At 44.6% G+C, this 24204-nt stretch overlaps 1 protein-coding gene across 2 annotated transcripts in view; it reads right to left on the bottom strand.

Annotated features, from left to right (window-relative positions):
• FARP2 (FERM, ARH/RhoGEF and pleckstrin domain protein 2) overlaps positions 1-24204 on the bottom strand; it is a 1696743-nt gene that overhangs the window by 437482 nt on the left and 1235057 nt on the right. For both annotated transcript variants that reach the window (XM_078665691.1, XM_078665692.1), the window contains exons 14-15: positions 10343-10515; positions 7776-7865 (exon numbers count right to left, since the gene is read on the bottom strand). In XM_078665691.1, coding sequence (XP_078521817.1) covers positions 7776-7865; positions 10343-10515 — 263 coding nt within the window. The remainder of the gene's footprint in view (positions 1-7775; positions 7866-10342; positions 10516-24204) is intronic.

The following is a 24204-nucleotide window of genomic DNA, read 5'->3' on the forward strand; positions in this document are numbered from 1 at the left end:
GCATTCCAGCCAATCGTTCTTTTACCTACTGTGCCACCTCAGAGTAGACCTAATCACATACAAATCAGTCTTGGTCGTGCCCCAATAAGAGAAACCTGTCCCAAACTGCAAAGTCAGGTATCCTCTGAACCAGAACAGTGGCACAGTTAACAAGGGGCATTGTTTGTGCATACCCATTGACACTTAGGGTATTACATCAGATGCAAAAAAGGTGCTGGAACGATGCCTCCAATAAGTCTAACCACTGGCAGTCACTCGGGTAGCATTCCAACTCATTGGTCTTCTGCCCAACATGCCACCTCAGATTAGACCCAGTCATATGCAACTCTGTCTCGGTCTTGCTCCAATCGAAACAGTCTAGCCCAAACTGCCAAGCCAGGTCCTATCTGAGCTGGAACATAAGCAACTCAAGACTGGGTTTGACCTGATTGGGCTTCTTCAATTGGGTGGAGCTTGCCTCCAGCTTGTATCAGGCTCAATGTTGTGATGTCACTTCTTGTGATGTCATTGGTCAAATGTCACATGATGTCTCTTCTGCTACTCCTGCTAAAACTTTGGTGAACTAATGCCAAGCTGGACACATTGGTTGAGTCTTTTGTTAAATATCAAGAGATTAAATGTAAATGAAACGTGGTTGATCACATGGTAATCTGGAAAAGATAGTCATGCAGGAGAAGTGTTAGTGCTAATCAGCAGGCGAACATTCATTGAAAATCTGAAGGAGGATGTGGGGCATGTGACTGCCTGGTATTTTATTAAAAATGTAGATTTTGGTGTCATTATAAGATTCTGATTTGCTTAGGTCTACTGTCCCCAAATGAAGTTAAGGATAAACACTAAACGGACGATGACATTTTTGGGGGCTTATGTCTCATCCGAAAGTGAGATGAGCAAAATGACTCATTAGCCAATTATGCTAGGGCGAGGTGCACGGTGGTGTGGTGCTCACTTTACGGAAAAGTACCCTTTTAGACGGGTAAAAAGATGTTACATGGGGGGGGGGGGCAGTTTAAATTGCTTTGAAGAATGCAGCTGTTGGAAGACCATCTGAGGGGCGAAGAAGACAACGACCGTTAGATTGCAGTAGGTATAGATAGAGGACAGAAAGAGGTTGCCTTGTCTTTTGACTGTTAGTCCCTTTTTAGGTCTCGCCTACGCAGTGCGCATGCGCTGCATAAGCAAAATTACCTGTTGCTATCGCTTCGGCTTTTCAGTCAAACACATGCACGCGTTCCATTGCCTTCAATGGCAACGTGTGCACGTCTGGCCATTCACTTGCGGGAGCGAGCGCCGCCATATGGTATCAATTATTGCTCCCACAAGTGAATCGCGCAGCCCCCCTCCTCCCCCCTGCTGCCGCTCGAGGCATGCACGCCTACCCCTTCCGCTGCGCGAGGCGCGCACACGCTTATTTTCTTCTTCCTGATTAAAACAGCCCTGTTTGTGTAAGAGTTTCTATCACAGACTGTCTCTGATGCCCCGGGGGGACAGGCCACGGATAAAAGAGAGCATGTCTGTAATGCATGTGACAGGCGGCTGCCCGAGTCGCCTGATTCGCGGCGTCACACGCGTGGAACGTTCAGTGCTGATCAGATCACAGCCATAGATCAGATCATGGGGTGGCAGCACCCCGCTCCGAGCCCGGCACATCTCTAGCAGGGGCCTGCCAGTGCCTCCAAAGCCTCCAGCACTTCTCGGAGGACATCGCCATTCCGGATACAATCAAGAACCATGCCGATACAGTCGTAAACAACATGGTACTTACTCATTAAACAACCCTCGTACACGACAAAGACAAAAAGTCCAAAGTTACAACCAGCCTGGTCTAGACGTCCGGTGCAGCGAGCACACCACGGCTACAGGCGATATCGTCCTGACACACCGCTCTTTAGTGCTGCCTGGAGGCCAAATGTCGGCGCGAGCTGCTCTGGCGTTCTAAAGAGGGGGCACGTTTGATTGGCTGAAACTAAATACGGAGAGAAATTTTTATGTTTATGAAGTTAAAGGGCTCAGCTTCTATGTTTATGAAGTTAAAGCGCTCAGCGAGGAACGCGCTTGTTTTTCTAAGGCACAGTGAGTTTAAGGGATCACATCATGTTGCGTCGCCGCTGCGACTCGAACCAGGTTCTCGAGTTCCGAAACGCAGCAGCTTTGGTCGTTACGCCACATCATCTATTCGTGAAGCGTCAGCAAATGGGCAGGCCTAATCAAAATGGTGGGAGTAAAACACATTTGATGTCAGTCTTTATTTCTGGTAGTACGGCGGAGTTCATGCAATCATCTGCACTTTTGCCAAACGTCCTCACCAGCAAGCTGAGCACTTTAACTTCATAAACATAAAAGCTGAGCGCTTTAACTTCATAAACATAAACATTCCTCTCAGAATTTAGTTTCAGCCAATCAAAGGCTGAAGCTGGGTGACGCAGCTCGACTTCTTCTGGGTACTGTATGCATGCCTCCCTGTTGTGGTGACAAATTGTCCTTATTCCTTTAAAGACAATTTGTCTGTTGCGCGCCTGTTCTCAGGCGCTGTTGTCATTTGTATATGCAGATCGTTCTGGAGCTCTCGGGCTTCTGTGAGTTTGACAGTTGCAGCGGGAACACCAGGATGAGCGGTTGTGGGTTTTTCTTTCTCCGTGCTTAAAACCTAATAAAGGTATTCAAACCAAACCGTCATTTCCACACAAGAACCTTCATTCTACATATGGCGACGATCGGGAGAACAAACGACGTCTGGACAAGAAGAAAGGAAGTATAAACCCACCGACCGGCTCCAACGCTTTCATTTTACCATCTGCCACCTTACAAACTACCTACTTTAACACTCAAAGAAAACATATTTGCATACTTTAAACAATGTCAAATAAGCCATTGGAGTACTTTTTACTTTAGCCAGCCTAAAGATTTCGCCCTGCTGCCTCCTTCATTCCGGATACCTACCAGTTCGTGTCTATCCTGGCATTCCCCTGAGCGTCTCCGAACTACTACTGTTCTGACAGAGCTCCGATTTTCATGTGCTATTTCGGAGGGCTTCAGAGGGCCCATCCTGTCTTGCTACGTTCAGAGATCTTCCCCAGTTACTAGTCTTGTTAATCGCAGCATATGTTCGCTGCTGTGGAGAAGTATTTGCGGTGACTGAGAGTGTAGCTGACTTCAGGCACTAATTGTGAGAAATTGATGTATTTTACATTTTGCCCTCTGTTTGCCCCTGTGATGACGGTTATACACTTGCCGTTCATTTTTAATTTGGCACGAGCTGACACTCATCTTTCACTCAACGCGTTCAGCCTTACATCTGCCCAACGCTCCTTCCAAGTCTCTTCTTCTTTTGTGATGCTTCCACTACGTCACCAAAACTGTGCAATAACAATTGGTGCATCTCCATGCCCTGAACCACCCTGCACGACGCCAAAAACGTCTCGCCATTTTGAATTTGGCATATTTCTTTCAGTCTTCACCAGTTTCCACCAGACGTCATGCTGTGCCAACCAATTTGTCTTCATTTTTCAACAAGTTTTCATTAAGAGGTCTCCAATGCACCCCCTCTTTCGTGATTTCATCAACTTAAGTGCTTTTCCTCCTGTAACAGACTTACTTCAAGGTAATCGGAATGGCTGAGTTGCTTAAAAAACATTGGAATGTCTCAACCAATCTTCACATTTCAACACAGCTGTTTATGGATGTCTCCTAGCAACCGCTGTCTTCAGCTACAACATGAGACATTGTTATCCAGCAGACGGGCTGAATTATCCAGCAAGACCACAGTGACCACTTTAATTATTTTAATTTATTATTTTCTGGGAAATAGTATTTCTTCTATCCTTTGCATTCCGCATAATTCTATTGAAAAAGCCTAATTGTACATGGGAATCAGATCAATTTATTTCTTACCACAATCTTATTTAGGGATTTTCCTTCGGAGTGATATTCTTAGCAGTTATATTTAAAGACAAGTATATCCTGAATATCTTTACGTTCATATTTGAAATAAGTTTTTAGTGATTTGCATTCTCAGTTTTTGTTCTTGCTGCCGTGTGACCAATTGTCACACCTTTACCTCCAGCTTGTGATTGGGGTAATTCTACGGTATTACATTATACTGTGTGGCATTCTATGCCAAATGTCACACCCACTTAAATATTGCAATTTTTGCATTTTTCATATACAATAAGTTTATCTTTCTATGGCGTACATATACACCCATTTACACAGTATGCTTATAATGTTTCGTACCGTGTGGTTTGTAAAACACACCTAAATATACACATACACATTTTCCTGTGTTCAGTGTGCTATGTTCACACTTCATATGTACATCTTGCTTTGTTCAGTGTGCCATGTTCACACTTCATATGTACATTTTGCTTTGTTCAGTGTGCCATGTTTACACTTCATTTGTACATGTTGCTTTGTTCAGTGTGCCATGTTCACACTTCATACGTACATTTTGCTTTGTTCCGTGTGCCATGTACACACTTCATATGTACTTTTTGCTTTGTTCAGTGTGCCATGTTCACACTTCATAGGTACTTTACACCTCATCTGTGCATTTTTCACATTGTTTCATGTGGTACGACCACATATGTGCATTTTACACATTATTTCATGGTGCATAAGTAATTTGAATGATCCACCTTCTGTGGATTTGTCAGTTACATTGTATTTTACTATTTTCAAGTAGTTTGACCGTTCCACTCTCTTATGGATTTGTCACTTTAAGTTTCATTTTTACTACACTTTACTACACAGTGTTTTTCTGTTCAACTATGTTTCTTACTACTGCTTAACACTACTTCATTTTGCTTGTTCTGCCCACACCAGTCCTCCACCCTTTCATTGCTTCCTGTACTCTTTTCATCATATCACTCCTTCTACAGATTGCCTTAACTCTGTACTTTACTCTTGTCAGCCTGGCCAGCTCTCATTATGTTTGTACTTGGGTTATTGTTTATTTTGTTTGTGTGAGGGAGTGGGTGCCTATCTTTTGTGAGAAAGATGCACGAGTTGTTTGTATTTTCTTTCCTGCTGTCTTTCCTACTTTCTCCTTTCATCCTCATAAACAGTAATTATCATTCCATGTAACTTCTTTTCCAAATCTCTTTTCTGTTCTCTGCATTGCCTGTTCTTCTTGTTGCATTTTATGACATTCTACTTTGTCATTGATTGTTATTAATGCCCCTCTCTGTTTTGTCAAAAGAAGGGGGATGATGTTGTGGTGACAAATTGTCCTTATTCCTTTAAGGACAATTTGTCTGGAGGAATGAGGAAGGGTTGAACGTAGCATGTGGTCTAATGCAGGAGTATTCAAACAGTGGGGCGTGACCCCCAGGGGGGGCCGTGGAGTGATAGAAAGGGGGTCGCGCATTCCCTTCACACTTCTGCCCAGGCCCATAGCTTTAGCCCCCCTCCTCCCCCGTCGTGTGTCTCAGCCAGGGCTGCTGGAGTGCAGCTGGAGCTGCTGGGGGTTCGGCAGGGCAATGTCTGGAGTCTTATCTCCCGCACACCCCGAGTTTTTCACAGGTCATTAAAGACCATTAGCATATTTACATACCTTCAGTAAACTGGTTACAGAGGCAGGCTTCGGGTTTTTTCTAGTTCCAGTACCCCCTGGGCCCCTACTCTGCCTATTCCATACATTTTACATTTACTGGGGTAGTGTGAGAATGCATTTCATGAAAAGTAATATAAAGTAGGTTTGCCAAAAGAAAATGCCAGCCCTGTGTTGTTTAAAGAGCCTGCAAAGACGTCCTCTTGACACAAAATAGACTTCTAAATAAAAAAATATGTATACATTTGTTATGTGACTTTCCTGTCTTTGTTCCCTTTAATTATCAATCATTGAGGCAGCCCTCGAACACAATTAAAAGTGCTTTCTATTTATATTTGCTGTTCAGTATGCACCGATAAGTGCTGAAAATACAGTTTTAGGTAACTGCTTATTTTTAAACCATCTGGGACATCAAAATAATAAGCTGGCAACCCTTATCATAGGACTGGGTGCGGGACAGCAGTGATAGGGGAAGAGAGGGAGTACTGGGGTGGGCGCTGAGCAGTGATTAATTTGTAATAAAACATGTGTCAGGGCCCTCACCAGTAGGCCACTGCAACTTTAACCACCCACTGATTGCCTTGCTTGCCCGGCCAATGACCATACCTATGCAACTACGAACCATAACACTTGTACAAGTGTGACTATTCAGACTATTTCAAGCCTCCAAAGCTATAAGAATGGCATGGGTGTCAGGAGTGTATCATTTTTAATGTACATTGAATATTGAATTAATAAACAGCTGTTCTGCTAATCTCTAAATTACACAGATTAGACAGAGCCACCATGAGGCAGACTCTCATAGTGCCAGTGTGCACAATTAGGTGCCAGTGCCAAGCACTGGAAACCACTGCTCAAATTAGGCACTGGTGCTGAGGTAAAAGGGGAGAGGGACGTTGGTTCAAGAAGGTGTGGAACAACAAAGGTGTGGGAGGTGAATGGGGGGACTGAACAGGTGTAAGATACAAATAGACAAAAATTTGAATGGAGAGACTTGAGGTGAATGAGAAGTGCTGAGGGGCACGGGAGGTGACTGGGCCAGAGAGTCCATGCGATAAATGCGAGCGACTGTTAGAGATGAGGGCAGTGAAAAAACAGAATGGCAGAACGTGGTTAAAGGTGAAGTGAGAGGTTGAATGGGGAGAGTTCGGAAATTGTAAAAAGGGGTGATAGAAGTGGACTGCAAATTGAGAGAGGGATCTGGGATTAGGAGTGGAGAGGTAGTGAGAGGAAAGCGGCATAGGTAAACTGCTTAACTTTGCACAAGTCCGTCAGGGTTGTAAGGGACACCTGCTGGTCCCGGCCAGGGCCAGGTGAGCTTCTAATATGGCAGCACGTATTCCTGTGGAGTGTAAGGCCTATCACAAAGGTTAAATAGACATCTTTCTGACGTTAATTGCTGAATTTTGGTTATAAACTGGTACTGATAGGGTGAAATCGTTTCTTAGTGTTACTGTGTGTAAAAATAATGTAGCAATGCTAGCCCAAAATACGCGGCATCACATAACATTATTTACATTTTCTTCCCACACAATTTGGTCAAGCCTGTCGTGTAATTTGGTCCTCACCTGCCTCATAATTCCAGTAGCCCTGTCTACAGGTTTAGAAATTTTTGTCCGGAGGGGGTCCTTATGCCTGAAAATGTTGAATGGGAGGGTCTCGGCATCCTAAAGTTTGAAGACCTCTGGTCTAATGCATGATGTGTGATAACTTCTGAGCTTTGACCGACCACGCTGGTAGGGTCGGCCTGGACATCCATTAGGGTAAGATTCTGCAGTATCCCACCCTCTTCGTTGTTCGGGGGGAGATGGGGGGGGGGACCCATATGCGTGGAAAAGGGTCTGCACCCCTGATGTCAGCCAGGTCTCTTTAAAAGCTTCTATGTTTATGAAGTTAAAGCATGATCATTGGCATAGCCAATAGGTCTCGCTTTTTGGACCTTATAAGTATTTAGTTATGCAGCAGAATATCTTTGGTGCAACAACACCAACTGTTGTATGGCTAAAGACCTATTGGCTATGCCAATGCGTGTTACAAATGTGCTTATTCCAGCTCTACCTACCGCTTGTTACACTTGGACCTAATGCTGTACTTACTGGAAACCCATTCACGTGCATAAGAACAGATAGGAACAGCTACTGCATCTAGATCTTATATTTGCAAAATGGAAAAAACGATTAATGCACAATCGTTGCAGTACATAACAGTAGCTGGCAGCCTCACTCACCACAGTGATGACTTCCAAGTCTTTCAAGTATGTTCTCTCAGTCGTCAGAATCTCCTTTGCAATGAAATAGGCTTTATCTGTTGGGTAGCGCTGGAACAACACAAAACAAAAGGCTTTACAACTGACTGCACAACCAATCACATAATGTGCTATACAAATCCTTACTTACTTACAGTAACTGCAAACAAAACAACACAAAATAATCTTGAACTGTAATCCATTAAGAAACAAGTAATGTGCTAAAGTTATGGCGCTTCCAATCAGAGTGAAGATCAATGGCACTGGCATAACCCATCCAACCACAGAAAATCGGGGTCTAAGTAAAGAACTACTAGATTACTGGAATAATTTTCTAAATTAACCCAATAAATAAGAAATAACTGGAACTTCACAACAATACTGAAGCAGCCAGAAGTAAGAGCAACCACAAACAGTAAACCATAAATAAGAAGGGAACAATAAAGTTAGTAAGGGCCAATGTTTTGAGCGTATCTGGGAAAAGGGCAGAACGTTGGGCCTTGCAATCATTTCTTATTCGTACCGAACATCAAATAGGATAACAGCCCAAACAATCAGAAGAAACCAGGGAAGCACGAACGCTGCCTTGTGCACTGCCAGAATCATTTTGATAGCTGGTGAGGTGATCGAGACAGAGAGACGGTACGTTTCAAACTATATTCTAGGTTAGAAGGTCATTTAAAAAAAAAAATCTTAATATGTGTAGGTAGGTAAGTAAGTAAGTAAGTAAGTAAGTAAAGAGACTTTATTCGGTTTTGATTCAAACCATAAAAGTACATGTGCAATATAGACAATTTAAGACACTTTAAAACACACAATAGTTATAAAACATGAGCGATAAAATGCAAAAGTGCAGAGTACAGCAAATTCCATACATAGAGAATTCATTAGTGAAGATAATCAAATCGACAAAGATACCATCATTGGTCCAAACAATTTCTCAGCTTAATAGACAATTTTAAAAATTCAGTAACTTGAAGAATACTGTCACTGTGCAAAAGTTGCAGATACAATAATGCGTGTAGGTAATAGCTGGGCCCAGAATATGTACAGAGGCTATGCAGCCCGGGGAACGGACTGCTAGAGAGGTATACGTCAAGATGAAAACAAACAGGACAGGGATAAGGTACTTTCAAAGACGGATGGGATACTCTGATGCAGTATTTTTTCCGGGAGAGATTGGAGTGATGAGAACATGTAAGGTTATGTGAGATATATGTACTTCGTAGATCTCCGTGTTTGGACTGGTGTATCGCCCACCTGTTACAGTGACCAGTAAATGTTAGAGGGTGGGGGAGGAGTATTCCCGAAGTAAGGTGTGAGTTACTGAAATTAATAGCAGTGACTGAACTTCCTGGTGCCTTTTTTTAAATTAGTGACCCTCACATTTTAATACATTTGTGGATGCCTACACTTGCATAAGCGTAATATGTTATTGGTTTAGAAAACCAATAAACATGTTTTTAATTACTGCAGGTGATCAGTGGAAGGCATTTTTGATCCCAGACGGCTAGCAGACGGAGAAGGGACCCAACCACATATCTTCAAAAGCAAATTTAATTTATCAAAGAAAAGAGGACGTAAAATGAAGCCCTTTCCTGGTAGAACTCTGTATAATCCTCACCAGAATTGGAGAGATTCAAAATAAGTTAATTCGTTCCATATCGCTTCCAGTTTCTTTGCTCAAAGGACTGGGCAGACAGGAAAGTGTACTCCTCTTGCAAAAGAAGAATTAATCACTTTCCCTATGAGGTATGAAAAAATATAGAAGGGGTGAAGTCAGCTTATGTGATCTATAACTCTAAAAAACATAATGGACTGGCAGTTCTCTGGTTATTTTCGTGTGACTATTTAGTTAGGAGGTGGGAAGTTGACTGATTAGACAATAATTATTACACCATTACTATAGCATGTACTTAAAATACTTTTTTTATAAAGTGCCATTCATATACTGTAAATTAATGATATTTTTGCTACCATCAAATAACATATGGTCCCAAGTGGCTTTGAGTAATCATGGGATACATATACATTCTCAAAAACGACAAAAATGCTAAAGATCAAACTAATACTTACATTTATTGTTCAAATCTTATTATTTCAAATTAATGCCGTAATCCGTAACCGTGGTGCCTAAAAGCAAATGTGACTTTTACAGTGGGGACTTCTGCAGTGTGTTAGAATACCTTCCAATACTTTAACCAACAGGCAACATCCATATATATCTGGATACCAAAGAGTGTAATTGCAGAACAAGTTCTTGACATTCTCATGAACCTTCCGAAACAGTCTTTCAATCAATTCAATTCAATTCATTTTATTATGATTTGGAATTCCGAAGAATTCCACATAACATTACAATTTCTGATTCATCCACATCCATATTACAGGCTGCGCTTGAGCCCAATTTGACATTTTCACTGAATGATTATACTTTATATGAACGAAGTTACGTCTATTTATTATGCGCGCAGCGACTCCAGCCAAGGAGCGTCCCGGCGCAAGTGGTGAACGAAGTAGTATCGGCCTCCAATGTTGCTTCTCCTTACCTTCCGTCTTGCCTCCTCCTCTTCATCTACTCGAATGCTTCCAGCATCACTCAGGACAGGGCTGAGGAGTGGTGACAGTGCTGGACCAGCAGGATTCCCACCTGGCGGCATCAAGCTTGAAGGACTCTTCAAGATTAAGGGCGAAAGTGGAGGATTGTCCACCAAAAGTCCTACTGTAGAAGGAGGAGAAAGAAATATGTCACTAGGAAAGCAATTGTTGAAACAACGATTAAAAGAGCAGGTAGACCGCCTATATTAAGATATTTGAAAAGAGAGCAATAATTAACCTATTAAAAGTCCAGAAGTTTAAATTCTGTCCTTTTACCAACAACTTCTGATTGTAACATTGGAGTCTGACAGGGAGAAACATGTAATGTATGGTTATTTGCTAGTACGAAATGGATAAGGTCATGGTGATAAGGAGTTTTTAGGAGCCAATGGGTACCCCTCATAGTTTTTAAAGGCAACGAATAATAGGATTCCCCTACTTATGTGTAAATTAAACAGAAAACGTCTTGGAGTTTTATCACAGAATGGGGGCAATGTATACTAGCACAATGATTCTATTAATGCAGTTATGCGAGGGGATGCACCAAGTTCCAGACAGGGCCGTTTCTAGGTGTTTTGCCGCCCTAGGCGAGAATTGAAAAATGTCACCCCCTCCCTTTTACTACCATCACTCTCTCCCCCTGTCATCCAGGCTAGAAGAATGAATGCATTAGATATATAGACTAGCTTACGCCGGCATGACAGCATACAGTTATGTGGGTGCCCCACAATCACAGCATCTTATGCGGCCCATGGGTAAACATCTGACACCTTCACTCTTAATGAAGACCATGGCACCCTCTACAGACTTCAAAGCACAATAAACAGGAGATAATACTACTATCCAGCAGCATTAGTCAATGGTCCTTATTTTATAGACCTTGGAAGAGAGAATGCTCGATTAACTATGTTGAATCATTTGCTGATACCTGCTGCAGCTTTTTCACGGATTTACGATAAAAATACATTAGTCCAAGAGGCCGCCTTGCTTGTTTCTGTAGGGGTAGGAGATCATGTAATGTGTGAACTATGTAAATGATATTTCATTTATACCATGTAGGTGACGGGGTGGGCTAGGGTTGCAGGTCCTAGTCTGACTTCAGACGCTAAGCTCCAAAGTCTTGAGGCTTGACACAAAGGACAACACTCCATGTGCTGAGGAGCCTCAGCTCAGAATTGACAGGTGTTGGAATGCTTCTCAGATCTGCTAGGCGCAATGCCATTTTTAAATGGCCCATATCAAAATGAGTTTCTTTTTTTTTCAGTGCCTGGATATGTTTTCAATCATTCTTCTATAAAACAAAGTTTGGATTTTATTTTTGACATTATACATTCCTGAAGCACACTCAAACTACCCCCTACTGCAACAAAAACCCGAACGGAATAGAAGTACTGCAATAAAAACACTAACGGAATAGATGTACTGCAACCAAAACCCGAACGGAATAGAAGTACTGCAATAAAAACAGTAACAGAATAGATGTACTGCAACAAAAACACTAACATGATAGATATACAAACAGGATAGATATACAAAGAGATGGCTCATGTTTTTCTTGGGTAGGAGGACAAGGGGTGCTTTAGAGCCATCCTCAGATGTCCACAGTTATAGCACAGTAGTCTGACAGATACACACACACACATTTGGGTTTACTTTGGTGCCACAGGCAGCAAGAGAATCATGTTTTGCTCTGATGCGAACCAAGTGTAGCATGAAGGCCTAATACTAGTCCAGTGGTTACAAAATAATCGACTGTACATCAGAAATGTGCAAGCCTCTGTCACCCAACAGCCCAGCTTGTACTATATATAGTCAATGGCAGCATCTAACGTTACTGTCCGAGACATGTACATAAGAGACCACTGATCCCTCGTGGGAAGAATTCTGTGATTTTTGGAGGAAAGATGGAAGAGAGACTGCTTTCAGAGGACCATTTCTTTTTTAGGCACCGAGACCTATCTTTCATTTTCAGACTTTGACCCAGAGATCGAAATGAGAAAGGCTGAAAGGGAGAAAAGAGGAGGAAGAGAAAAATGTGGAAACAGCGACAAAGGGAGCGGGAGGGCTGAAAAAGAGCCTGCAAGAGTATTATAAGGAGATGGGGAGTGTAGGGCGGAGGAAGAAAGTGGCATGAGGTGGAGTCCAGACTAGGGAGTCTTGGAATCAGGCCTGTGGATGGCTTTAACGAAATACTTGGGGCGCCGTTGCCCTCAACTTTATTTTTTATTTCTAGAAAATAAACCTGTTTGGTATACTGCATCAGAAACAGGCCAGCATGGGACTGAGCTGCACTAGAGATGAGAGATAAGGGAGGACACAGACCTGCCTTGGATTCAGCACACGTTTGCTGATGGCCTGGCTGGGTCTTGAAGCTATACCCCTCTCATTGCCGATTGAGCCGCGTTACAGCACAGCTCCATCCTTGGGAAGAAGGGGAGAGGGTGGGACTTAGCTAGTAAAGCGAAATGGGCCCGCCCGAACCCCTGCCCACCCATCTCAGGAAACAGTAGCAGCCGCCATCTTGTCCTTCTTCAATCATGGGAACTTTGACCCTAAAAAAATATCCTAATTGACCCGCCCAAAAGGAGAAGCTGAAGATTTCATGTGGTCCTCTGCTCAAGACTCTGCGGTGGAAAAAGCTAATTAGCAAGAAAGTAGCTATCCTTCTTGTAACCCTTAGGTAAGTAGGCACCAAAGGTAAATATAGCGAACACCAGGCCCACTTGATTTTGTTCATACTTGCCCGCTGCAAATCCTAGTCCCAGGTGTCGAACTTAGGTGGACAGTTGCCCATAGCAGCCCAAAGGTCAACAATGTAGGCCCAGGAAGGACCGAAAAATGGCAACATTTCGGCATGAGATAAACGTGCATGCAATGCACTGTCATGGCAATACCAACCAGTCAGTGACTGTCCGAAAGCGGTGACGTGGCTCCTGCCCACAGACCTATTCTGCACACTACTGGCCTCGTTGTGCGACTCTCCTGCTTCATCCTTCTTGGTTTGCTATGTACTCTACGCCCACAACTGGCCTTACAAATTGTCTCTTGGTCAGCAGATAGCAACCCCATGCTTTATTTAATCTTAAATGTATTACAATCCTATTCATACATAATATTATCTTCCAACAATAATGCTGCAGCAATGTAATAAGGTTACAAATAAAAAAGACGATTCTCCTTTCCAGGTTCGCTTTATACACAAAGGACATTTCAGTGTAAGCACAAAGCCAGGTCCACAGGCTTTGTCAGTGCTTGTTGTCTGTCAGAGGGGCTTCTGGCTTTCTTTGCTTTGTTTGAGCAGCCTTGAAGCCTCATCTGTCAGGGGCAGGCAGGGCCCCCTCTCTGTGACAGCTTCTATTGCTCCAGTTACCAAATCCCATCAAAACTTTCAATCTTTGGTAATGTGAGAAAAAAAGTGCCCATACGTCGTCAGATTTTCTCCCCCTATAGCATTTGCCAAATAGAATGGCGAACCTGCCTTCAGTTGCTGATAAGGGTGCCTGATTGATGGCAGGCCTGCTCTTATGGGGCACCCTTATTAGCAATTAAAGACAATTTGCTAGGGCCCCGGCCTGCACAACTGAACAGGATCAGGGGTGCTTATTTGCTTAATAACATGTTTTAGATTTCATACTGCAGGCTGCATTTGAAAGAAATGCCGTCTGCAGAAAGATAAATACAATTAGTAAATGCTGAGGGGAAAATAAACGCTTCAGGCAAAGGAGGATAGCAACTTCCAGGGGCACCGAAAAAGGGCATTGCGTCGTTCTCCAAACTGTGCTGTATTTCCCCCCTTTTGAGGTCCAAGGCCAGCCATTCGGGGATTTCTCAAACATGCTTTTTGCCGCCCTCCCCCTATTGCCGCCCTAGGCGGCGGCCTCGTCCTGCCTAATGGTAGAAACGGCCCTGGTTCCAGAGCTCTCCTTTGATATTGTAATGTCGTGGCAGCCTGACGTCACGACCACGCAATATGCGTGCTAACCAGGTGACTAGTGTTGAATAAGGTTAAGGGGCATGTCGATGTACGCCAGTTCGGGCGACGGAGACCAACCCTAAGAGTTAAGCAGTAAAACGGCTCCTGTCGTCATTTAGTCCCCACTCACCTGTGGTGCCAGTAAATTGTCCCCAATTGTGTCGGCTCTGCTACCGCGCACGACACAACAGATATGATGGTATGGGTCATGTAGTAAATCTTTACAAGAATCTGGTTTTTAGGTTTCGCCTCGCTGAAAGCTGTGCAGCAGACTTTCGCGCAGAGCGAAAACTTTTGAGAAGAGTATGGTGCCTTTGTCACGCCTCTCACTTCCATTGGCTAGCTCCATAAATGGAGGCTAGCCATTGGAAGTGAGATCTGTCCGTCATGGTCCGAGGCGATTCGTAGGCGTTCCGGCGATGTTTTTCCATCCTGCCCCTTTTAGCACGTCATGCGGCTGTGGGCGTGTGTTTTTTTTGTTTTTTTTAAATGTTTGTGTTGGCCATTTTTAACGTGTCCTTTGCAGGGGTGGGTTGCGTGATGTCCCGCTGTCCGTTCCCACTCCCCTCCCGCTGTCCGTGCGTGTGCCCGTTCCTGCCCCCCCTCCCGCTGTCCGTGTTCCCGTTCCTGCCCCCCCGTAGTTTGTGTTCCCTTTCCTGCCCCCCCTCCCGCTGTTCGTGTTCCCGCCCCCCCTCCCGCTGTCCGTTCCCGCCCCCCCTCCTGCTGTTCGTGTTCCCGTTCCTGCCCCCCCCTTTTTTGCTATGATTGTAAATAACGAGGGATACTAAACTGTAGGATACAATCCAATATCCTTTATATTTCGACCTTAGAAGGATGAAAGGCTGTGCTAGTGTTGGCAGATATCAGGAACGGGCATTTACCTTGTGAAGCCATCTTGAGACATTTTTAGTATAAAATTAATCTGGCCACAACGAAGCAATCCTTTACAATCCATAATAAAGCAGAAACCTTTGGCACTATAAAATCACGATTGAAATCCGTATTGCAATAGCATCATTCTAATAATCTTCTTGCACTATGATGTGTACCTCGTGTTACAAGACCATGATTGCCATGTTAACAGACGAAATGTCTTTAATGTTTTTTCTAACAACATACACCCGTCCCTGCGGTTAAGTTAGGGAACCGCAGATGAAGTTCAGGTGTCGGCCCTGCCTCCGTGGCCCCTTCTGTGGCTTGTGCCCGTTCCTGACCCCCCTCCCGCTGTCCGTGTTCCCGTTCCTGCCCCCCTCCCGCTGTTCGTGTTCCCGTGCCTGCCCCTCCTCCCGCTGTTCGTGTTCCCGCCCCCCTCCCGCTGTCCGTTCCCGCCCCCCCTCCCGCTGTTCGTGTTCCCGTTCCTGCCCCCCCTTTTTTTGCTATGATTGTAAATAACGAGGGATACTAAACTGTAGGATACAATTCAATATCCTTTATATTTCGACCTTAGAAGGATGAAAGGCTGTGCTAGTGTTGGCAGATATCAGGAACGGGCATTTACCTTGTGAAGCCATCTTGAGACATTTTTAGTATAAAATTAATCTGGCCACAACGAAGCAATCCTTTACAATCCATAATAAAGCAGAAACCTTTGGCACTATAAAATCACGATTGAAATCGGTATTGCAATAGCATCATTCTAATAATCTTCTTGCACTTTGACGTGTACCTCATGTTACAAGGTAACCATGATTGCCATGTCAACAGACGAAATGTCTTTAATGTTTTTTCTAACACCATACACCCGTCCCTGCGGTTAAGTTAGGGAACCGCAGACGAAGTTCAGGTGTCGGCCCTGCCCCCGTGGCCCCTTCTGTGGCTTCCGGTGTGTACGGATAAGTATTGTTTTAGGCTGATATTAATCTGCCGCACATCTTCAGGATCTCTTGTGCATGCCAGCTGAGCTGCGCTCAGGAGGGTCCGCCTCCGGCATGTGCGAGCAGGGCTCCCGCCCAGGGCGCAGGAGTCTGCCTACCACGTGGGGCCAATGAAACGTGTGTTTAAACTCTTTATTCTGAAGGGTGCTGGTGCCAAATTTGATTTTGCCCACGGCGCTCTTGGAGCAAAGGCCGGCTCTGCTCAGACAGGACACCTATACAAGCAAGTTTTGGCAAAATGTGGAGGTCTGACTTTAATGTAAACACGGACATGCACAGATTATTTTTCCAGTGCCACTGAGCAAACCGGAAGTTTAGGGAAGTAAAAAATGTTAAGACTTAAGAGGCTGGTTGAGCAGTAACATGGCACATATAGTGTGTGCACAGTGGTGCATATCTGTGTTTGCATACCTCAGCACATTAAAGCCAGACCTCTGTGGTTAGCCAGTGCTTGTTTGGTTTTCACGGCGAGACTCCGTCAGTTTATGGATCGCATGCTGCTTGTGGCGTACCTCCCAAACTCGGTCATGGCGCCCCCAAGCCCAATCTGGTCGGTGCTACGTGTTAGGGCGACCACGTGTCCGTAATGTTCACGGACTGTACACAAAATTTACACTAGGTGTAATTTTCGCATTCTTGAAATCTATACTTTAGAGGCACTTTTCATCTTTATCATTAATTCAGATGTGCAATTCATGGCACCCTTGATTATACTCGGTGTAATGCACGTTTAAAATGAGTTACTCATTCGCAGTGTTTTCAGGGACCTCAGAGCACTGAATATACAGAAGTCACTTTTCTCTGCTGCACCAAACCGGATTCAATTCTATGGGCTGCTGGTTGTTATTCGCATTAACCAATAGAGGTTTCATAACATAAAATAGTGCATTTCCCACGGATTAGTTCAACTTTAATTTATTTTTCAGTTGAGGTGAGGTGTGAATTATTTTATATGTAGTTATTGGATGGTAAAAGTTCATTGAATAGTTGCCACGCCTTTGATTTCGCCTCCGAAGTCACTGACCCGTTCCCATTGCAGTATCCATACTTTTTAGGTTTCGCCTGGCATCCGCTGCGCAGCAGCGTTCGCACAGGCGAAAACTTTTGAGAAGAGTATGGTGCCTTTGTCAAGCCTATCACTTCCATTGGCTAGCTCCATAAATGGAGGCTAGCCATTGGAAGTGAGATCTGTCCGTCATGGTCCGAGGCGATTCGTGGGCGTTCCGGCGATGTTTTTCTCATCCTGCCCCTTTTAGCACGTCATGCGGCGGTGGGCGGATGTTTTTTTTTTTTTTTAATGTTTGTGTTGCCCATTTTTAACGTGTCGCTTGCAGGGGTGGGTTGCGGGATGTCCCGCTGTCCGTTCCCGCTCCCCTCCCGCTGTCCGTGTGCCCGTTCCTGCCCCCCCCTCCCGCTGTCCGTGTTCCTGCCCCCCCTCCCGCTGTTCGTGTTCCCGCCCCCCTCCCGCTGTCCGTTCCCGCCCCCTCCCGCTGTTCGTGTTCCCGTTCCTGCCCCCCCTCCAGCTGTTCGTGTTCCCGCCCCCTCCCGCTGACCGTTCCCATCCCCCCTCCCGCTGTCCGTGTGGAGGGGAAGATGTGTACAGAGCTCACCCTCCCCATGAAGGCTCGTAATCTGCTGGGTGAGTACCTATCGTGACCTACATTCACACGAACAAGTGTGAGTCCCCGGACACCGATGACGGTGATAAGCTTTCTTATTGGCTACTCGGCACGTTCATTCAATCTATGCGTGCAACCACGACCAGTAGGATAGTTGTGTCATACCAAATACATGGCTCTTATAATGGAGCACAAGAGAAGACTGCTCATTGAAGCCCTTGGGGCCTCCTGTTCCTCACTTAGGTAAGGACCAACGGTTTCTATAGAACCCGACATGGCCTATGCCCCAACCCATAACCGAACACCAGGCCAGGGCTAGACCACCTGCTGAATTCATTTTGCTTGGCCAAATAGGGAAAGGTTAACGGTTCAGATTTGTACAATGAGCGTGCTCCAAACTGAAAGGCATCCGATTAAACTGTACAGGCCTGTGCTACTTCGTATTTCCTTCCTAGTTGAAAAGTTAACAACGCCACATGCACCAGATATAAGTAGTAGTCATCTGCATTAAAATGGAATTTGTTTCGAAATATGCCTGTTAGATTTAGAATATCTGTATTACGTAATGTATAGCCGTATGTTGGGTTTTCTGCAGCTAGTTTGGCCTCCCAGTACAAATCGGGTTTTACACCTCGTCTCCCTGGTTTACAAGATCCTATCGTTCTTTTTGTATTATGGTAAGTAAAAGAAGTGTAAGGATAGTTGGTGTTTTGTTGCTGATAATGATGTTTTATAAGTTTGTTGGTTATGGCTGTATAAGGTTATGCCTTTCTCAAAATTGTGATACTGGTGATCATGTCGTTGGGATACAAGGCATTTTTTCAGGAGACTAACAAAATAAACTAAGTGTTTTCTACATGCTCCTATTACATACAAAACAGCTGTTAACATGTAGATGGCAGGGCCCTCTTTTTTGTAGCCAAAACGTAAAATAGCTTAATTGTGCATGGTGTCGTTTGCAGGGGTGGGTTGCGTGATGTCCCGCTCTGCACAAAAATAATTGCTCTGCCCGATTCATGCTTCCCGTCGACACTGACTCAATCACAGTTTGTCCAGTACTTTAAGTGCCATGATTATACACTCTGGCCATACCATCTCCACCCCCCCTCCTTACAGTTTTCTGTAGCCAACAATTAACTGCGCAAGCAGACCTATCAGATCGCTACATCTGCTCCCTATCTAAAAGTAACCAGTTCCTATAGCTACAGGCTATCAACTCGCACTATCCAGCACAAAGCAGTGTCAGTCTTCTAGGGAGAGCATGGTGTGTGGGAGAGCATGGTGTGTGAGAGGCAGCAGTGTGAGTCTTCTAGGGAGAGCATGGTGTGTGGGAGAGCATGGTGTGTGGGAGAGCATGGTGTGTGAGAGGCAGCAGTGTGTGAGAGACAGCAGTGTGAGAGAGACAGCAGTGTGAGAGACCTTTTATTTATGTTTTGGTTTTTGAAACATAAATAAAACGCATTGTTATCTGCAATATCATTAGCTCAAACTACCGTAAATACGCGACATATTGCATTGCAAATGCTATAGGTCTCGCATTTGCGAGAGATTAAGCTATTGGCATTGTAAATGACAATGCCATTTATTTATTTATTTTCAAAACCAACACATAAATAAAAATTGTGATTTACAATGCCAATAGCTCAAACTTTTCAAAAGGCGAAACCATTGCATTGTAAATGCTTGTTTTAAATGGAAATTGTGCTCAGCTCTGTTTACCTGTCACTATAACAGCCTCCCAGATTTACATATACTCGACAGCAATAATTTCGAACAAGTTTGTTAAAGCTAGGATGAGAAGGATTGCGCACGCATGTGACACCCGCTGTCGTTGAGGATCCGTGCGAGACGAGGCGAGGAGAGGAGAGGCCAGAGGCGAGGCGAGGAGAGGCCGCCGGAGCATCGGAACCAGAGCACGAGGACCGCCAAAACAGTTGCTGCTGCTTTGCGAGAGCTGATGAGAGTGAGCATGGGGGGGTGAGGTGGGTGCTTCGTTGCCGCTCCGCAGTGCCTCTGCGGTTGTGGCCCCTCTGGGAGTTGGAGGGAGCACTGAGAGGGAGGGGGTCTACTTCTGCTCTCACGGATGTATGACGTTACAACGCATACTTTTACAACGCATACCTTTACAACGCATGCAATACAACGAATTTTTAAAAACTACCTTTACAATGCATTCCATTACAACGCATACTACCTTTACAACGCATACCATTACAACGTATAACATTACATTGCATGTATGGTAAGTATTGGATAGTGTAGGGGTAAAAATTACTATTATAACTCCAGGGGGGTGCAACAGTAGGGTAAGTGTTGGATAGTGTAGGGATAAAAATTACTATTCTAACTCCAGGGGGGTGCAACAGTAGGGTAATTGTTGGATAGTGTAGGGGTAAAAATTACTATTCTAACTCCAGGGGGTGCAACAGTAGGGTAAGTGTTGGATAGTGTAAGGGTACTATGCGTTGTAATGTTATGCGTTGTAATGACATGCGTTGTAATGGTTGCGTTGTAATGGCATGCGATGTAATGGATGTTGCGTTGTAAAAGTTTTGTTGTAATGGTAGTGCGTTGTAAAAGTTGCGTTGTAAAGGTTGTTTCCCGCTCTCACTTCCCTGGCCAGCTACCTCGGCTGCCGGCTTCTTTACAGCTGTTTCCTGCTCTGGTTGCCGGTTGGTTTCATTTTTGGGGGGATTTTGTTGGCTCTCCTAGCCACACACCCCTGCCACCAGTGCTTTGTGCCTTTCTCTGAGCCTGCAGTGGTGAGGCAGTCAGGCTCGTACGTTGTGGAGGCATGGGGAGGGGCAGATCGTAAGGGACCACAAACTGTTATTTTCTAAATACTCTGGAGTCTCTTCCAATTGTTTACTCTGGTGGGCTTTGGTGAGCCCAGGCAAACCATGTATGACTGAACAGTAGAACTGATATCCAGTCTACAGGTTTGAGGATTCAGCTGTTCTGCAGGCAAGGTGTAGTACCTTGTAATTTCGAGTCACTTGTCCTAATGGGAGCATGAGGAAGAGTGAATGGCTGTATTCAGCTGCAGCGGAAAGCGAGCCCGGGCCTCACAATAGCGGCCTAGCTAGGTCTGGATGCAGGTTGTGGGGTTGACGGGTGAGCTCCTTTGCCCCTTTCTACTGCCTTCATTCTGCTTTGAAGGCCTTTTTCTCTCAGACTACCACCCAGGAGCTTGAGATCAAAGTTGTGGATGTCTGTCTGTTGGTACCACCTCAGTGATAATTGGTGATATCATTCATTGTTTCTCAATAGTGCTGTGTGATCATTTGGTAAGCTCCATCTTTATGAATGGTTTGGCTAAAAATAAAATTAGGAAACATGGATCAAGTCTTTGATGCGCACATTGATTTTTCATCTTCTCCGTGTTTCAATATGCCAGGGAGTCCTAGCTGGCCAAAGTTTTCTCTCTAAATCAAAGTTAAGACCATTATGTAGTTCTCTCGGCTTAGGAAAAGCTGGCGATGGTGTCAGGGAGCTGACCACAGTTGAGCTCTTCAAAATATAAAAGCAGTTGTAGGAAATTAGGATCTGCTTCTTATAGTTAGCCCCACTTTTTTGCTGATGTTTTACTGTTTTTCTACTTTAGTCTGGCTGGGACCCTGCTATCCAGGGCCCCAGCCTAGCTGCTTCCTCTCTAAAATGATTGCATGTACTTTAGGTACACCACAGATTGGATTCTGGGGTACCCTTATAAGTCCCTAGTATATGGTATCATATATACCCAGGACATAGGTACCCCAGAGGCCTCTCAGGGGCTGCAGCATGTATTATGCCACCCCTGAGAGACCACTCAAAATGACACAACAGGTCTGCTACATCAGCCTGTGTAAGGTGGTGTATGCACCCCTTACTTAGATATAGGGGCCAGACGTAGGTCGCCATTTACCGGTCGGTAAACGGCTGATTTGGCATGTAGGGGGCATCTTATTTACAGAATCGGTAAATATACAGAATCGGTAAAATACCAAATCGGTAATTTTACCGATTCTGTAAATCAGGATGTAGGGGGCACTTCAAAGAGTGCCACAGGCCCTTTAGGAGTCGGTATTTACCACCCAATCCTATTGGGTGGTAAAATACCGATTTCCAGTGTACATTTATTTATTTATTTATGTGCTTCTATAGCGCCTGAATAAACCCCCGAAGGGGTATCTCTGCGCTTTTGCCATACAAAGAAACAGATATTATACCAAGTCAGTGCCAGAAGTTACTGGGTCGTCGGGAGTGATTAGCTACTAGAAAAAAGGTGGGTTTTAAGGGTTTTTCGGAAAGAGAGGTGATTAGTAATGTGTTTTAATGGGAGGGGAAGGGAATTCCAGAGGACAGGTCCAGCGTGCGCCAAAGCCCGGCCTCCTTGACGAGTTTTTTTTATTTTAGGAACCTGTAGGAGCTGGAGATTGCTGGAGCGTAGAGAGCGACCTGGGACATAGGGTAGAAAGGCCGTAGTGAGATATTTTGGGCCCTTTCCTATCAGGCATTTGTGAATAGTACACAAAATTTTAAACTTAGTGCGTTGCCGCACTGGTAGCCAGTGGAGTTCAGCTAGTAAAGGTCGGGGGGGGAGTCCTAGATGGAACATTCAGGACTAACCTCGCCGCCGTATTTTGGACTACTTGTAGTTTATTAAATTGGCCTTCATTAGTTGACAAAAGAAGGCCATTACAGTAGTCCAATCTACTGATAACCAGAGCCTGGACTAAGGTCTTTCTGTGATGATCCGGAAGATAGGGAAACACCCTTCTCAGCAGTCCAATGACCCCAAAGCATGTACCGGCAACTTGGTTGACATGATCTTTAAATGCCAGGGATTGATCAAATAACACTCCCAAGTTTTTTATGGTCTGCTTTGGGATGGGGGCAGGTCCCAGTTCAAGAGGCCACCACTCATCAGACCATAGTGTCACCGCATCCCCAAACAATAATACCTCTGTTTTGGCAACATTGCATTGTAGGCAGTTCTCTGCCATCCACTTTGATATAGCCCTCATGCCTTTTGCAAAAGATTTTTGTAAAGCAGGAGAAAAGGTTTTAAAAGGGAACAGAAGTTGGGTGTCGTCGGCGTAGGACACCGGGATAAACACAAAGGACCTCACTAAGTCAGCCAGGGGGGCCACATACACATTAAATAATGTGGGGCTTAGGCATGAGCCCTGTGGCACACCCCTGGTGAGCTCCCTAGAGATGGATTTATGGGAGCCCAACCTAATTTCTTGAGAGCGGCCCGAGAGGAAACTCTTCATCCAAGACAGAGCTACGCCTCCCAGTCCTACCCCTCTCAGACGGCTGAGAAGCACTTCGTGGGACACCGTATCGAAGGCAGCGGATAAATCCAACAGCACCAGAATCATCGACCCTCCGCTGTCCAATGTCATCCTGATGTTATTGGTGACTGCCAGTAGGGCTGTGCACATCTGTGCATGTACACCTATGCCATGTGACACACAGACATGCCCTTAGGGCATGTATGTGTGCCACATGGCCCACAAGCCTGCAATTGGGGTGCTACAGGGTGTCAAAGTGACACCCCGTTCCCCCTGCCAGGATTCGGTATTTACCGATTCGGTAAATACCGACTCTGTATTTCCAATAGATTCCTATGGGCTTCAAAGCCCATAGGAATCAATGGGAAATACCGATTCGGTATTTACCGAATCGGTAAATACCGAATTGTAAATTAAAAATTACCTACATCTGCCTCCTTCCAATTTACCGATTCATAAATACCGAATCGGTAAAATTCGGTATTTATGAGTCGGTAAATTAGATTTACCTACATCGGGGCCTAGGTTCTCTATATCTACCTTATATCACTACACATATTATGGTGGAGCTGAGCTTTGTATTCACACAGTTTTAAGTTAGCATGGCTTATTAGAAGTTTAAACGCCATCTTTTACTTTCCTGCTTTGCACACGGCACGCACTGGCACTATTGTTTAGAGAAGGCCGAGTATTTTACTTCACACAAGAATAACTTGTTTTTATGCACTTCTAAACTGCTTCGTGAGTTTAGTCTGTACAGTTAGTGCAGCGACAGTCAAGGTTATCTTGAACACAGTGTCTGTTGTTCGGAATGATCAGCGCACGTTCTAGACATAACACACATGCAGCTGTGGACAGCTCTGATACTGGCGCGTTTAATAATGCACTGTGCAGGCATGATTACACACACTTGGAGAACATTCGTATGCTGAGAGCTTGTGCAGATCTCAATGTGATCCACATCTGCTAATACCAGTGGTATCTCGCCGCCCATGTAATCCTATGAGACCTTCTATAGATATAAAATAACCTACTAGCAAGGGAGGGTGAAATATAGGTATATATCAA

Source organism: Lissotriton helveticus, chromosome 11 (genome assembly GCF_964261635.1).
Source record: "Lissotriton helveticus chromosome 11, aLisHel1.1, whole genome shotgun sequence".
Classification (NCBI taxonomy): Eukaryota; Metazoa; Chordata; class Amphibia; order Caudata; family Salamandridae; genus Lissotriton; species Lissotriton helveticus.